Consider the following 16,980-nt stretch of genomic DNA (forward strand, 5'->3'; position numbering starts at 1 on the left):
AGGAGACCCCCGTGCTGGGTTGTTCCAGGACACCCTGGAAGCAGATTCTGGGGTCTGCAGCCAACTCGTCTGGTCTGACCCTGATGGTAAAGGCGTGGGGGCCTACCTCCCCACACCCCATCCCTTCTGGGTGTGTCCTCGGTCAAGGAGAGAGCGGTGGGGGGCTGTGTCCCCGATTCCTGGGGGGTGGGGGAAGCAGCCTTCTATGGGAGGCGATCCGGCATCAGCTTCTCCTGCGTGCTGCGGCCCAGGGCGTCGTAGGTCAGGTGGCCGTAGGTGCGGCCAAACTGGAACTTGTAACCTAGAAGAAGACCGAAGGCGTGGGCAGAGTGTGAGGCCAAGGAGACTCCCGAGGAAGAGCAGCCGGCGCAAGCCAGGCAGCACCATCACCTCCAGCCGGCTCTCCCTGCAGCAGGGCTTTTCCCTGGGGGTGGGCAGGGAGGTCAAAACTGAGCAGCTGGAGCTGCTCAGGACAAGGGGGATGCCATTTCCAGGGAACTGTTGCCAGGTGCAGGACCAGACCCTTTGGCCTGGAGACGCTGTTTCAGAGAGAAGGATCAGCCACGGAGGCCCTGGTTCCTGAAATGGATCGGCTGGTGTCGTCTGGGGAGGGGTGTGTGTGCAAGAATGGCCAGCAGCAGGGGAGCCCTGGAGCGGCCAGAAGGCCTCTGGGGTTGTCGGCCAGGCAGCTGCCTCAGAACTTTGGAAATGGTTTGGCCTGACAGGGCCAGATGTTGGGAAAGGAAGCTGGGTGTGTGTGGGGGGGAGCGGCCTCCCACGTTCCCTGGTGGTGCCTCTGCCTTGGCTAGGCCCTGCATCTTCTGCCCCTCTGAAATGGGGGCTGAGAAAACACAGGGGGGAGCTGAAAAGCAGAGCGAGACCGAGCCGTGTGCTGCCTGGGTGCAAAGGTCTGTGCCCTTCAGCCCTGGCATTTCTGTGGGTGCCGGACCCTGGGCCGGCGGAGCTCTTTACACACGAGCCGGGCCTGTGGGGCTGAGTCCAGGCCGTGGGGTGGCTGCTCTTCCTTCCCCAATGGCTCCATACTGCAAGCAGACAAGTTCCAGTGGAGGGGGGGTCTGCTCCTTTCACGGGAGGGGCTACAAAGCAAAAGTACTGTTTTATCTGGGCCCCAGATTGGAGAGCCAACCCTCTGGAGGCTGGGCTTTTTTTGGCTGTGCTGGGGCCAGAATTGTTGTCTGTTCCTCCTCCCAGAATAAGCAGTGCTAGGCAGGAACCGCATGGAGAAACAGGCCAGCGGCCTGCGCCCAAAGACCCTTTGACAAGCGAGCCGGAGGGCAGAGATGCGGGGGAGGATGTTCATGGCCGAAGGAAGCTCATTCCCCAGCTGAGGAACGTGACTGCCTCCTGAGAACCTTCTGCTGCAGTCAGGATAGAATCCCTCTCTCCCCCCGCTTGTGGGGAAAGAGTCCCGAGGGTCCCTGTCCAGGAGGGTCATGGGGCCCAGAGCCAGCCAAGCTAAGCCCCAACTACCTCTGCTGCAAGTGCGGCAGGGGCTGTTGGGCAGAGACTGGCCAGGGACAATGCCCGTGCCACATAGGGGCACAGCAGACAGACTGCTGGTTGCTCCAGCATCTTGGACTGACCCCACTTTGGAGTCTGCCAGTCTGCCCTTGGGCCAATTGTAGCCGCAAGCCTCCTAGCTGTGGGGCAGGCCTTTGAGCCAGACATGGGAGGGCCCAGTGGGGAGCAGAGGGGAGCCCACAGAGGCCTGGGGCAGTTGCCAAGCCCCCCACTCGCTCACCCGGCACATAGCCCCGGTAGTGGGGCAGGAGGCCCTTGTCTGTGGGGTAGGTCTTCACCAGTGGTGGCAAGACTGGGCCTCTGCTCTTCTTCTCAGCGCTCTTCTCCGGGGGAGTCTCAGGCCGTTGTTTACGAAGCATCTGGCGAAACTCTGCCCAGGCTCGGCGGGTGAGGGTGGGGTAGTTTGCCCCCATCAAATAGCGGGCACGGGGGACAAAGCCTGTGAAGCCTGAAGGGGTCACAGAAGGGTTACAGCCAGGACAGATGCCCACCACGGCCCCTCTTCCCCTTGGCACCGGGGACAGCCGGGGATAGAGGCTCTTCCGGGAGCAGCCCTGCCCTCCAGTCATGCCCTCCCACCCCCGGAAAGTGGCAGACCTTACGGCCCCCGCTAAGGTGGGGTGAGTGTGCTGCAGGGATGCTTTCCTCCAACAGGCTCAGATCCTCACCTGAAATGAAATGTTTTGGGGGGCCGCCATCCTCCGCTGCAGCAGATGCTCCATGCAGCTTGAAAGCAGAGGTGGGCACTCCAGGGGGAGAATCTGCCAACCGAGGCTTCTCCTTAGCAGTGGGGAGCTGAGGGCAGAGAAGTGGCCAGGCCACAGGTTAGGCAGATCACTTCAGAGGGCAGCCATGGTGGTCTGCAGCTGGACTGGAGGCCAAGACCACCTCAGAGATAGCAAGATTTTCAGGGCAGGAGTTTTCTAATGCCCACAGCTCTTGCAGGTATCTGACAAAGTCAAGAGCTCCTACCCACCCCCCACACCACCCCCAAATCTTGTTGGTCTCTACGATGATACTGCAGTCTAGGGTTAGTCAGAGTGAAATGTGGGGTCTTGAAAGCACCTCCCCCTTTCCCCTTTTTTCTGAGCCTGTGTGCATGCATGTCAGGAAGGGGAGGGGGGATAAATGACAGAAATGGGCTCTTTCAGTACTTTCCCACTGGATAAGGGAAGGGCCGTGGCTCAGTGGCAGAGCATCTGCTTGGCATGCAGAAGGTTCAAGGTTCAATCCCAGGCACCTCCAATTCAAGGGACCAGGCAAGTAGGTGATATAAAAGACCTCTGCCCGAGACCCTGGAGAGCCGCTGCCAGTCTGAGTAGACAATACTGATGTTGATGGACCAAGGGGGGTCTGATTCAGCATAAGACAGCTTCATGTGTTCATGTGACCTTTCTCTGTCTGAGACCCTGGAGAGCTGCTACCAGTCTGAGTAGACAATGCTGACTTCAATGGATGAAGGGTCTGGTTCATTAAGCAGCAGCTCCATGTCTTTGTGAGGGAGACATGGCAGTCAGGAGAAATCCAGTTGGACTTCTGGATTCGGGGCAAATGCCGCGGCAGCGCAAAGATCACGCTCCAGGCTTGAAGCGGCCAGGGGGCAGGAATCCACCCCCCCACCATCTGGCAAGCAGCACCCCTTGAAGGAGAGGAGATGCTGATCGGGTCCTGGCGCGCTCCCCGTCCTAGGAGCGCTCATTGCCTCAGAAGCGGCGACAAGTGCCCGGACGGGTGAGCAGAGGAGTGGGCGCCATTAAAATCCCAGGAGCCGGGGAAGGCAGCGCAGAAGACTCGGATCTTCAAAAAACAAGGTTTTCTTTATGTTATATGGGATATTAAAAACTAATTTCACTGAGGTGTCTAACAGTAATTGCGAAGGAGTAAAAAGCATCCTGGATTTTATCTTAAGACTCATTAACAGAACCAAATCGAAACTTGGCTTTTTGCCAGCTGTTGCGCACTTGAAATTCAGTGCTGCCAGCCAAGTCAATTGTCATAGCATATCCAAGCAAAAACTTGAAGGGGGTTAAAAACTGGCAAATGACAGTGAATTGAAGAAGCAGATGTGCTAAAGTACTCTCCCAGGTCTGGTGTTTGAATCAAGATAAAGTTCCACTGTTAAATGACTCTTAAATTGATGGAATAAATAACAAGCCTCACCCCCGCTTTTCTTTCTTACTGGATTACAAATTACAGCCATTTTAAGCTTTTTGGGAATGGGAGATAAAGATAAAGAAAAAAAAGATACAGAAAAACATCCCAAAGTACTTATAAAAGACTCTTGACAACTTCAGATCCAGCAAACTTTACCATCCCACAGAAGAGCCTCTGTTACCAGCCCAGCTGTTTCACCTGCCACCTCACCAGTAACAGCGACACCTCTGGTTGTAAAGATGGCACAAAAAAACCTGATGCTACCCTGAACTCTTTACAAGAACTGATGACCAAAACACTTCAGGAGGTGACATCAGTCAAACAAGAGATGACATCAGTGAAGCAGGAGATGGAATCAATCAAACAAGGTCTGAACCAAAATACAGCGGCTGTAGGTCAAAACACAGCTGCCATTTCTGCTCTGCAAGACTCCATTTCATCTTTGACAGTGAGACAGGACAAGTTAGAGGAAAAACTTCAGAAACACTCAAAGGATAATAAAGAAACCAGAAAACGTGTTGACGTCTTAGAACTGTCAATGGAGGCATGTCAAGAGAGAGAAGAAAAACGTGACGACCATACAGCAATGTTAGAATTAAGAATAAAAGAGAGCTGGATTTGTATACCCGGCCTCAAAGAAAAACTGGAGGGGAAGGATTTAAAAAGTTATTTGAAAGTGCTGTTGGCTGATTTTCTTCAGGAAAATGAAACAATTGTGGAAGGCATGATAGTAACAGCCTATAGAGTCAACTCTGCTTATGCAACAAAAAATAAAGTTCCAAGGGATTGCTTGGTTCAACTCTTTTCTAGAAGTCACCGGGACCTGATTCTGAATAAGCACTACACGAATCAACTTACAATAGAAGGTATACCGGTGAGGTTAATGAAGGAGATCCCTGGAAGACTACTGAGGAAAAGAAAGGACTTTGCAGAGATTGTGGAACGTCTGAGATTTAATGGAATACAACACAGATGGGAATATCCGCAAGGAATTTCTTTTCTCTTCAAGGCGAAAAGGTTTAAGATCACAGACACTGTCAAAGCTGAACAATTTCTAAGAAGATATGAAGGAGATCTAAGTAAACCACCATGTCAACCATCTAAAGACTTAGTCGGAAAGGATCTCACAGAAGAAGAAAAGGCAGCAAAAGCAAGTGGGGGGGCAAAACCATCATCATCAGATGAGGACTCTCAAGAAGATAGCTGAACTATGTATAAGGGAAACTAAAAGGGGTCAGAGGGGGAGGGGGGTGAGATTAGATCTGGAAAAAATTAAATAAATATGGGGTTTGATTGAACGCTAAAATGCTACAAATAATGTCTTGGAATGTTAGTGGTTTGAATTCTCCTAATAAGAGGAAGAAAATATTTTATCACCTACAAAAATCAAAAGCTAATGTTTTTTGTTTACAGGAAACTCATATTTTAACAAAGGATGTTATAAGGTTGGAGCAAACAAAATTGAATAAATTTTTACAGCATGTAATGAAAAGAAAAAAAATGGTATAGCTATGTATATCCCTTTAACATTAGAACCTAAGATCCTATATCAAGATAAGGATGGGAGGATCCTGTTGGTAGAAATTGCGAGTTGTTTCCAAAAAATTGTGTTAGTTGGTATCTATACACCTAATATTAATCAAAAATGATTTATAATAATTTGACATCGATACTAGCTGAATATGCCAAAGAAAAAATGATTTGGATGGGAGATTTTAATGGAGTGATGGATCCAAGGCTAGATAGGTCAACAAAGAAGAAAAAGGGTAAATCTGAGGGTAAATTACCAGGTATTTTTAATCATCTTATAGAACAATGGGAAATGTTCGATATATGGAGACTGGTAAATGTTAATAAAAAGGGATATACAATTTATTCATCGAGACATTTTTCACATTCAAGAATAGACATGTTTTGGCTTTCTAAAGGTATAACAGGTATGTCTGAAAGTCCTGAAATATTACCCAATGTATTATCTGATCACAATGCGATCTTGATTAAAATTAACATGGGGATTAAGAAAAATAAATCGCGGTCTATAAATGAATATCTATTGAAAAATAAGAAAATAGTAGATAAGTTAAAAATAGACATACAGAATTATTTTCTGGAAAATGCTGATAAAGGGATTTCGGATGAAATAGTATGGGACGCTGGTAAAGCAGTAATTAGAGGATTATTAATACAACAAAATTCAAGATGGTTTAGAGAGTGGGAGATGAAAAATTGGAAGATTCTAGAGGAAATCAAACAGGGAGAAAGACAGTTAAGAAAATTACAAGATAAATTATATAAACAGGAACAGATGGATAGGTTAAAAAAATTACAATATGAATACAAATTTTTAATAACTTCAAAAATAGAGGAAAAGATAATGTTTAATAGACAGAAATTTTTTGAACATGCCAATAAACCGGGTAAACTATTAGCTTGGCAACTCAAACATAAGGAGAGGAAATTACCTGTACTAAAAATAAGGAAGGGTGGTAAAACAACAACGAACAAACAAAAAATTATAGAAACTTTTATAGATTATTATTCAAATCTTTACAGACTAAGTATCATTTCAGAGAGGGAAATAGAAGTGTATTTAAAGCAATTTGATTGGGATGGAATTTTACAGGAACATAAAGAATTACTGGATTCTAATATAATGATGGAGGAATTAAGAACAGTTATAGGTAAAAGTAAATTAAATAAGTCTCCAGGTGAAGACTGATTTACAGCATTTTATTATAAAACTTTTATAGAACAATTGTCTCCACATTTATTAAGAGTAATGAACCACTGCTTGCAGAATGGATCCATCCCACATACCTGAAATCAAGCAATTATAGTATTAATACCAAAACCAAACTCGGATTTATTGGATGTCAAAAATTACAGACCAATCTCATTATTGAATAATGACTATAAACTTTTTGTAACTATCTTAGCAAATAGGCTGAAAATTGTATTGAATCAAGTAATTCATAAGGATCAGGCTGGTTTTCTTCCAGGTAGACTGATTAGTCAAAATGTCAGAATAGTATTGGATCTTATAGAATATGCAGAATTTGTTACCATGCCTACTGCATTGATATTTTTAGATGCAGAAAAAGCGTTTGACAATGTAAATTGGAGATTTATGAAAAAAGTATTAGAATTAATGGGATTTGGACAAAATTTTAAATCAGCTATTGGAAACATTTACACTTATCAAACGGCTAGATTGTTGATTAATGGTACTTTGACATCACAATTTGAAATACAAAAGGGAACAAGACAAGGTTGTCCTCTCTCACCTTTATTGTTTATTTTAACGTTAGAAATTTTATTGAAGAAAAATAGAAATAATATAGATATTATAGGTTGTCAAATTGGGAGAAATCATTTTAAGGTTAAAGCTTATGCTGATGATTTAGTATGTTTTTTAATTAATCCAATTAGTCAAATTGGAGAATGTAACAAAATGACTGAGGTTTATGGAAAGCTTGCAGGTTTTAAAATAAATAAAAATAAAACTAAAATATTGGTTAAGAATATGACACCATTGCAGCAGCAAGAACTATCACAATGATCAGGATTTTCTATTGAACATAAAATAAAATATTTAGGTATTTGGCTAACTCCAAATAATCTAAATTTATTTAAAAATAATTATATTAAGATATGGCAGCAAATTACCACAGATTTGAAAAATTGGGAAAAAATTCCTCTATCACTATGGGGTAGAATTTAGATAATTAAAATGATGGTTTTACCCAAAATGCTTTTTTTATTTCAAAATCTACCAATTATAAAAGGGGTTAAAATATTTAAATTTTGGAAAAGAGATATTTTAAATTTCCTGTGGGGAAAGGAAAGACACAGAATAACATATAATAATTTAATTGAATTAAAGTAAACAGGAGGTTTAGGATTACCTGATTTAAGAATGTATTATGAGGCATCCTGTTTTGTTTGGTTAAAGACCTGGATTTTGTTAGAGAATATTGAATTATTAGAATTGGAAGGTTTTAACCTACGTTTTGGATGGCATGCATATTTACGGTATGATAAGGAGAAAGTAAATAAAGATTTTAATATTCATATTATTAGAATTGGGTTATTTCAAATTTGGAAAAAAATATAGAAAGATTTTGGAAAATAAGACCCCGGGATGGATCAATCCAGTAGAAGCGTATATGAAGAGAGGGATACATTTAAATTTAGAAATGGGGGTTTATAGAGAAATTATTGAATGTAAAGAAGGGAAATGGGTTTTAAGGAGTAGAGAAGAGCTTAATATTAAGGATTGGTTTTTGCATTATAAACTGATAGATATATTTAATAAGGATAATCATCTTGGATTTAATAAAATAAATCCAAACTGGAAAAAATATTAATAAAGGAAAATAAAGGATTGATAGGAAGAATATATAAATTATTAATTGAAACTAATTTAGAACAAGAAAGAATTAAACCAGTAATGCTGAAGTGGATGAAAGAGTTAGGATTTAATATTGATTTGGAAACATGGGAAAATTTATGGAAGAGAGAATTTAAATTTACAATAATTAATGAAATTTTAAGAGAAATAATTAAGAGAAAATGTATACAAAATATTTTATAGATGGTATATAACTCCTGTGTTGATATCTAAAATGAAAAAAAGGAGATATGGATTTATGCTGGAAATGTGGAATGGAAAGAGGCACTTTTATGCATGTATGGTGGATATGTAAAAAAATTAAGAATTTTTTGGAAAAAGTTATTAGGGAAACTAATAATTTGATTAATGGTAGAGTAAAAAGAAAACCTGCATTTTGTTTATTAGGAATCCCACAAAAAATATGTGTAACAATGTCAATTTGTAACAATGTCAATTATTTGTCAATATAGTTTTGCCGCTGCAAGAATTGTGATAGCTAAAGTTTGGAAGCAAGTGAATAAACCTTCAATTCGTAACTGGAGAGAGAAATTAGGGATGTATATGAGGATGGCCAAACTAACCGAATTCCTACACGGAAAGGATATGGAAGAATTTAAAAAAAAAAACATGGGTAATAGGCCATCACATATTGGGATAAACTGGCAAAAATGGATTTTACTACTTTAATTAGTGAGTTATAGAAACTAGCTTTAAGATTTTTATATTTTACTGTTGATAGATATTTTTAAAACTGTTAAGACACTTCTTCGGAAGTCAGGTGATGGGTCACATTTTTACGGTGGGTGGAGGGTTGAAGGGGTATCTTTTTGGTCTTAAAAACTTGGTAATTATGAATGTATTAATAAGTATTAGATACTCTTTTGTAATATCTTTTGTTATATTTTTTGTATTACTTATAATTGTATTTGGGTTTTTTTTGGTTTTTTGTTCTATATTTTATGTTATAAAAATTAATAAAAAATTATTTAAAAAAAAGGAGAAATCCAGTTTAAGTAGGGTTGCCAGGTCCCTCTTCTCAACCGGCAGGAGATTTTGGGGGCGAGCCTGAGGAGGGCGGGGTTTGGGGAGGGGAGGGACTTCAATGCCATAGAGTTCAATTGCCAAAGCAGCCATTTTTCTCCAGGTGATCTGATCTCTAACGGCTGGAGATCAGTTGAATTAGCAGGAGATCTCCTTTTACTACGTGGCAGTTGGCAACCCTAAGTTTGAGGTCTATCCATTCATTCATATGAGTCCATTCACAAGTCCATTCACAAGTTCAGAACAATAGACCCCCCCCATAGGGGCAAAGGATTCTTACCTCATTAGAGATGCTAATTTTCTGCCCCCCCCCAAGCATTTTCCCTCTGCTCTAATCTAGCTGGCTGCAGTATGCATTAGTCTCTTTGCATCTTTTACAAGCCTTCTTTGTGATACCCTTCCCACCTTCTGACTGGGATAAAAAGTCTCAGATCTCCGTTCCTACTGGTGTCTGAGGAAGGGAGGGAGCTCCGACTCTCGAAAACTGACCGAAACCCTGAAACGCCCACTTGGTCTCTGAGGTTCTGCCTGACTTGAATCTAGCGGGGGGGGGGGAAAGGGGGTTTAAGAGAGCGCAAACTGCAATTCTATTAATGCCCTGCTGGTGTCAGCAGAGAGTAAACTCTATTCGTTGAAAGGGAATCAGGGCCGATTTGTTCTCCCCCCCCCCACTGCAAAGCCAGGAAAAGGAACAAAGAGGCAACTGAGATGACCGCTGAAGCGCCCCCCCCCCCCACTGCCCTCACGAGGGCCCGGGTGGCCCCTTCCCACCCTGTGATTCTATGAGAAGCTGGAGAGTCCGGGACTTTTCAGTTTAGAAAAGAGGCAACTAAAGGGGCACAGGATAGAGATTTATAAAATTAAGTACAGGGTGGAGACTGTGTGTGTGTGTGTGTGTGTGTGCGCGCGTCTGTCTGTTGTCAAGTCTCAGCTGGTTTATGGAGACCCTGTAGGGTTTTCAAGTCAGAGACATTCAGAGGTGGTTTGCAGTTGCCATTCAGAGAGAACTGTGACTAGCCCAAGGTCACCCAGCAGGGACAGCCAGAGTGGTGTAGTGGTTAAGAGTGGTGGTTTGGAGCAGTGGCCTCTAATCTGGAGAACTGGGTTCAATTCCCCACTCCTCCACTTGAGCGGCAGAGGCTAATCCAGTGAACTGGGTTTGTTTCCCCACTTGTACATGTGAAGCCAGCTGGGTGACCTGGGGCTAGTCACACTCTCTCAGGGGTGTCTGTTGGGGGTGGGGAAGGTGATTGTAAGCCGGTTTGATTCCTCCTGCTCCCTGCAGGAAATACATCTTCATTCCAAAAGTAATTAAACCAAGGAATTCACTGCCCGTGGAGGTAGTGTTGGCCACAAACGCAGATGTCTGTTTTAAAGTGGGTTGGACAGATTTGCGGAAGACACGTTGCTACTAACCATGGTGGTGACTGAAGGAAGGCAGGAAAGCAGTGGGGGAGCTTTGACTTAATGTCATGACTACAGGCCATCCGGGGGGGCCTGGTTGGCCACTGTGTGAAACCAGGTGCCGGACAACAAGGACCCTTGGTCATGGACAGGGGAACGTCTCGGATGTTACTGTGTTCTTCACCTGAATCTGGTGGAGCTGGCCCCCAAGGCCGGCCGCCCCCCCCCCATCTGTCTGGATGCTTCATTTTACTAGTTGTCCTCAACTCACAAATGTTCCCAATCCGACAGCACAGGCACCAACTAAGAAGCAAGGAGCCCCCCCCCCCACATGCACACATGCTGCCCTTCCCCGGACCACCTGATTGCACAAGGGCTGGGATGGTTAACCTGCGACCCCCCCACACACACACAACCACCTGCACCTGCCCTCGAAGTGGGTGGGCTGACCAGGGGACCAGGGCTGTACTTGAGGATGCCAAAGGGGGCCCCTTCCCCTCTGGCAGCTCATATCCAGGAGGGTCAGAGAGGGATCAGCAGGGGAAAGCCAGCCAGAGGCCCTCACGCTGCTCAGGTCCTGAGGGCCACCCAGCCACACACACACCCCAAGCCTTGACCTGCCATTATGACCGTTACTCACTTCAAACTCCGGCTTGATGTCCTGTGGAGATGCTATGACTTGGCACACTGTCTGCCACCCACCAGCACCCCTTACCAGCTGCCTGGCAAACTCCTGCCCAGCCTCCTTGCAGATCTGGCTGTAGGTCTTGGCAAAGTGGTTCTGTGCCCGAGGGATGAACCCTGCCACAAAACATGCAAGAGATAGCTGAAGGGGGTGGAGCTGGGTGGGGGGATGTCCTATGAGGATCTTGAAGGGCTCTTGGCAAATGGGGGGGGGGGCTTCCCCTGGCCGCTCCTGTCAAGCACACTAAGACTTCTGGTTGCAGATGTGTTTTTTTTGCAGCTTCCACCCAAGAGCCACCTCTTTAAAGGGCAGGGTCCTCCTGCCCCGGGGAATGCCAGCAACCTCCTGCTTGCCGAGGCCTTCGCCCCTGTTCAGATGTTGCCTCTTCATTCACAGTTTGCTGCTTAAACGCTTTAGCAGGAACTGAATTATCACCACTCAAACCATCAGGCGCCCGAGGGCCCTGGGAAGTCAGGGCTGCTTTGCCAGCAGTTCGGAAAGGGATGCCATTTCCTCCATGAAGATGGTGAGGAGGCACACCCTGGGGGTCCAGCCCCCCCCCCAATTCCTTCAGCAGAGAGGGGGATTGTCCATCTGCCGTTTAAAAGACTGTCGGGTGTTAGTTGTTTCTTTTGAAAAAAAATGGCTGCCCTTTTCTGCCCTGGGGCTTCCGAAGGAGAGGAGCTGAAAACCAAACCCCATGAAGAGTCAAGCAGCCACATGAAGAGGGCTGCAGCCCTGCAAACTCTGTCTCATGAGGATTGCAGTGGAAGCAAAAGGCCTCCCCTGCTGCCCAGGGCTGCCTAGAGGAGGGACAGGAGCTCTCTGAAAGGAGGGCCATAAGTGCAGGGGGGCTGCCACAGAAAAGGCCTTGCACTGGCAGACTCCAGTGTACCTTGTAGCTTCTGAGCTGGGCTTTCTCAGAGGCTGATGGCTCCTCCTGCCACCCCTTACATTTCCGTAGGCTCTTCCCCTTGCCCAGATATAATGTCATAATAGGATAGCCCCCCTTCCTTTGAGCCCTCTCCCATTTGGCCAAAGGCAACCTAACTGGGGTGACCATGCAAGCATTCAGGAGGACCCCCCCCCCATTATTTGCACTTACATAGAACAGACTCTGCACCCCACCTACGGCTTCTTACCTGTGTATCCTGGGATAGTGCGGCAACTGAACAGGCTGGTGTTTGCCCTGCAGTGCTCTCCGGCACCCTCCTCCAGGTGGCCATCGGGGGCCTGGGGGCAGCAGTTGGGCTGAAGAAGTAGCTGACCGGGGCGTGCCCCCTCTGGGCCAGTGAGCAGCTGTGAGGTGAGCGCCCCGTAGGTCTGGCCCATGGTGAACTTGTAGCGGGGACAGTGGCCTCCGTAGCTGCAAGGACCCATGATGTGAGAGCACAGCCGGAATCTGCACCCACCACCCTCACACACACCTCCCTTGGGAGCACAGAATGATCCCTGCTGCAGCCAATCCCTTCCTTCTGGCTTCACTTGCGCTGGGCGTATCCTGACATGCTCCACCAACCAGTGACAGGCTTGGGGCCTGCCCAGCTACCTTAGGATGGCCTGAAGCAGAGGCCACTATGGAAGCCCCTCCCCTGCCGCCCACAGCAGATGAGAGTGCCTCAGGCTGGTCAGCGGCAAAGAAGGGTCTCTGGGTACCTTGCTGATTCAAGTCCACAATGGAATTGCTTGGACACCCGAACCCAGGACTCGTGCGGCTACTGCAGCCTTTCCCTCTGGGGCCTCCCCATGCAGGCTGCTCCCTTCGGCTTCACACTCTGTGGCTGAAGCGGTTCCCCTTGCCCCTGCCCGTGAGGCCCTGCCTCTGTCTCCTCCTGCATGGCCGGACTGCCTGGACTGGTCTGCTCTCCCCAGAAGCAGAGCCTCCCTCCCTCCCTCCTTCCTGACGGTTGGCCCCAAACTTTCCCTGACCACATCAGCACCTGGGAGCTCAGGAGAATCCCAGGGCGGGTGGGAAATTGGGCTCCAACTTCCTGAGAGTGACCCCCACTCCTCCAGATAGCCCCCCCTTTGGGCAAGAGCTCATGGTCACTTCCTGTCATTTTGAGAACTGTCCGTTTATTTGAACACTTCCCTTCCTGCTGTTTTAACTAATTTTCAATCCATGAAGGGGGCCATCCTGTTACCCCACTGCTGCTAAGCTGACTTCGACATCTTTGGTGCGGCATCTTATCAAAAGGCACCCTTTGATGTACCTTGATGACTTTTACTATGATTGTTATTATGAATCCTGCTCCTCAGAAACCAAATTGGATCGGGTGAAAAGAAAGAAGCGCAGTGACCGGACAAGCCCTGACCTCCTGCTGTCAATGACTGGCAAATGTGTGGGAAAGCCTTAGAGCAGCGCTACTCTCACTCGGTGGCTCGTGAGCCATGCCGGCCCCTCTGGCGGGGCACGCGTAGCTCCTCTGAACTACGCTCCCCTCTATGGTACCTCTGCCACATTCTAGGTAATGTGGGAGAGGTCATTGCCTGGGGGGGACGGGAAACTGGTGGTTGGCCAGGGGCGCCCACCTTGAAACAGCAGCTGCTGGAGGAATTGGAGGATGGGTGAACTACGGGTCTCTCTCATTGGCAGGCCTTGTGCCAGGGATGGAAGCCAAGGGCCCCGTCTCCTCTCCACAACAAGGAAAACCTATCTGCAGCAGCAGCATCCGCACTGTTGTCCCAGCCCCCAGGCAGCTGTTGAGAGGAGAGCAAGCTGGCCGCAGAAGTAGGGAGAGGGCCGCCACCACCCACCACCACCAGGACAGCCACCTAGGAAAAGAGCAGGCTGCCCACAGTGTGTTTGGGGGGGGGTTTACCTCCCCCCTTCCCCCCAGGCCAGCTTACTGTCCTCTGGGCACCTCAGCTGACTGGCTCTTGGCTTCAGCCGCTGTGCCTCCTGCTGAGAGGGAGAAAGCCCCGAGGGGAGCAGGGAGGGGGCCTGCAGACTTCCCCCTGCCTCTGCTCGGGAGGAGAGTCTTTGCCATGTGCAGGCTGTCTCAGAAGAAGGCTTCTGCCGTGGCCAACCCGAGCACCCTCGACATCCCACACTGCCTTCCTGCTCTGTCTGTGGCTTGAGGCACAGCAGCCTTGGCCACTGGACTTTACCGGAGCTGTGAAACTGCCCAGGAGACAGCATGCAGTGGGGGGAGGTGGAGGGCACAAGGGCTTCCTTCCGCAGGGGGCTGCTTGGAGCCCTTTGGGATGCTCCCAGCCCGATCTGAGCAGGCCCCTGCTGCGGGAAACCTGCGCGCCATGCCTGGCTTCCTCGCTCTCTCCTTCAGACAAGGTGGAGCAGCACCCCCTCCCTCCCCCCAGCTGCTGGCTAGATCACGGCAAGCGGCCTCCGCGGAGCAGAAAGAGACGCATCGCCCAGCCTCCCCCTGAAGCACCTGCAGAGCATTGAGCCGGCCAGCCATTGCGCGCGGGCGGGCGGGGGGGGGGATTCAGGGATCTTCTGAAAGGAACCCCCACAAATTTGCCAGCTCCATGGCGGGTGAGTCTCCAAGCCTGGGTTTGCTCACCTGACAGTAGCCCCTGCTGAACCGAGGGACTTGCTTTTGAGTAAATATGCCTAGTACAACACCCTTGGTGTTCTCACAGTCTCGGGATGCAGGGCGGGGGGGGGGGCTTGAACTTGCGGGCTTCTCAAGCTACTCAGCCCTATCTTGGGGTCAGGGAGGAGGAGCATGTTAGAAATGGGGTGTGTGATTTAATCCTTTATATGGGGGCTTGAGGCAAAACTGCAGTTTGCAGCAAGTCTTTGGGGAAAGGTCCAGTTTGGGAGGGGTGAAGCTACAGCCTGTGCCGTGGTCCAACCACGGGCTCCCCAAGGCATGGGTCCATGTGGTTCTGATGCTCAGCAGGCATGAGGGGCTGGTTGGATTGGTCCTCCTGCAGAGACTTACAGATCCAGATAGTTTCCAGAATGCCCTGTGGGGGGGATTTGAGGATCAAAAATGACCGCCCTGTTGAGACAGTGGTTGGAGCCTGGAATGAGAAGCTCCTGGAAGTGATTGACGTGGTTGCCCTCTGCCCCCCCATCTTCAAGATAGAATATTGTTACTGGATGTCTTGTGATGTCCAATTGACCTAACGTCTGCATTTTGTAATCCACCTTGAGTCTTGGTGAGAAAGGCAGACTATAAATAAAGCAAATCAATAAGTTTTATTTTTACAGCACAGCTTCCCCATGATGATTCTATCAAGGCTATGAAGAAGTGGGATTTCTGCATATGGGGCTGGGTCAACGTATGCAGGTGCTGGAATGGGGCAGATCTCTGCTGAAAACAAACCCACAAAACAAAACTCCTGGCAAGCAGAAAAGTGAGTTCAGAGAGAGGGATTGACACCTAATAATGAGTCATAATAGGAAAAAAGCCAGAGCCCAGTAGCACCTTAAAGACTAACAAAATTTCTGGCAGGTTATGAGCTTCCGTGAGTCACATCTCACTTCTTCATAACTTTGCAAGCTGGACTCCTGGGGTTGCCAGCTGCAGGTTGGGGAAATTCCTGCAGGTGGAGCCTGGGGAAGGTGGAGTTTGGAGAGGGCAGGGGCCTCAGTGGGGTATAATGCCCAGAGTCCACCCTCGAATGCAGCCATTTGCTCCAAGGAAGCAGATCTCTGTCCTCTGGAGATTCCAGCTGTAATTCCAGGAGATCTCCAGGCCGTCCCTGGAATTGGCACCCATACTTAACTGCAGATACGCAAAGGCTCAGGTTCCACAGTGGTAGGGAGAAACAATATGCTCCTGGGCATGCTAGCAATGTGAAAGCGACAGTTATCTCTGAGAGGAGGCTGCACGGGCGTGTGTGTTTGGACTGGTGCGCAGGGCCAGCAGTGTCCAGGGGGGCTCTTGCAAACGTGACCGTCCGTGAACTGCAGAGGGAGTCTTGCTGCTCTAGGATGGTGCCAGGGAAAGTGTATGTATGCATGAGGAAGTCTGGCTGGCTGGGCCCCTTCCCTACGTCTTGTGTACATTTGGGTTCTCCTTTCTTAAGCACACACCCCCTACCCCCCTCGCCTCCCCAGTGGCAATCTGCCCAGTTTGGCTTCCTTTTGGGTTGCTATGGAGGCTCCTATACACAGCGAGCCAGGTGAGAGCTCAGCAGTTTGAGGGGGTCTGTTGTGCAGGGGGGCGTCCTGCCCAGCCCCACACGTTGGGATTCCTGCCCCCACCCCACAAGGCCTACCAGAGCTGCTCTCCCTTCCTGTGGCCAGAAGCCTCGCCGAAGGGCAAAGCGCAAACAGGAGAGAGATGGAGAGGAAGTCTGCAATCTGAGCCCGGGCGGGGGGGCTAACGTCTGCCCCATGAGCTCCCGGGTCTCGCTCTGGCCGGTGGCCCCCACACTTACCCGGGGAGATAATGAGGCTCTGGGGTCATCAGGCTCTTGCTGGCTTTGGGGGCAAAGGCTGCGGCCATGGCCCGCTGGTTCCTGGCACAGGGAGAGCTGCCAGCCCAGCGCTGGCGGGGAGTTCCTGGGCAGGGAGGTGGAGCCGGTGCCCAGGGCAACGGGAAGCACAACAGAACTCTGCCCCGGCCTGCCAGGTGATGAACAGGCGGGTGCGGGAGCAGAGCCCCCCCCCCCCGGCCTGGGCCTCTGGGCTGAACTGTGGCCAGACAGCGAGGCCAGGCTCTGGATCCCGGCTGCTCCTGTGCCCCCCGGCTCCAGTCTGAACAGCCAGTGTCCCGCCCTCTCCCCACTAGGCGAGTTTTCTGCTGCTGGGGCTTCTAGCAGCACCTGTGAGCTCGGCTTC

At 48.8% G+C, this 16,980-nt stretch overlaps 1 protein-coding gene across 1 annotated transcript; it reads right to left on the minus strand.

The window, feature by feature from the left end:
- Positions 1-203: 203 nt before the first annotated feature.
- Positions 204-16,645, minus strand: CIMIP2B (ciliary microtubule inner protein 2B). The gene is made up of 6 exons (XM_056855876.1): positions 16,578-16,645; positions 12,362-12,585; positions 11,175-11,335; positions 2,211-2,337; positions 1,763-1,990; positions 204-301 (listed from the first exon to the last, which is right to left on the minus strand). Exons 1-6 carry the CDS (start codon positions 16,643-16,645, stop codon positions 204-206), a joined length of 906 nt encoding a protein of 301 aa, XP_056711854.1.
- Between the last annotated feature and the right edge of the window lie 335 nt (positions 16,646-16,980).

This window comes from Euleptes europaea, chromosome 9 (genome assembly GCF_029931775.1).
Source record: "Euleptes europaea isolate rEulEur1 chromosome 9, rEulEur1.hap1, whole genome shotgun sequence".
Taxonomy (NCBI): domain Eukaryota; kingdom Metazoa; phylum Chordata; class Lepidosauria; order Squamata; family Sphaerodactylidae; genus Euleptes; species Euleptes europaea.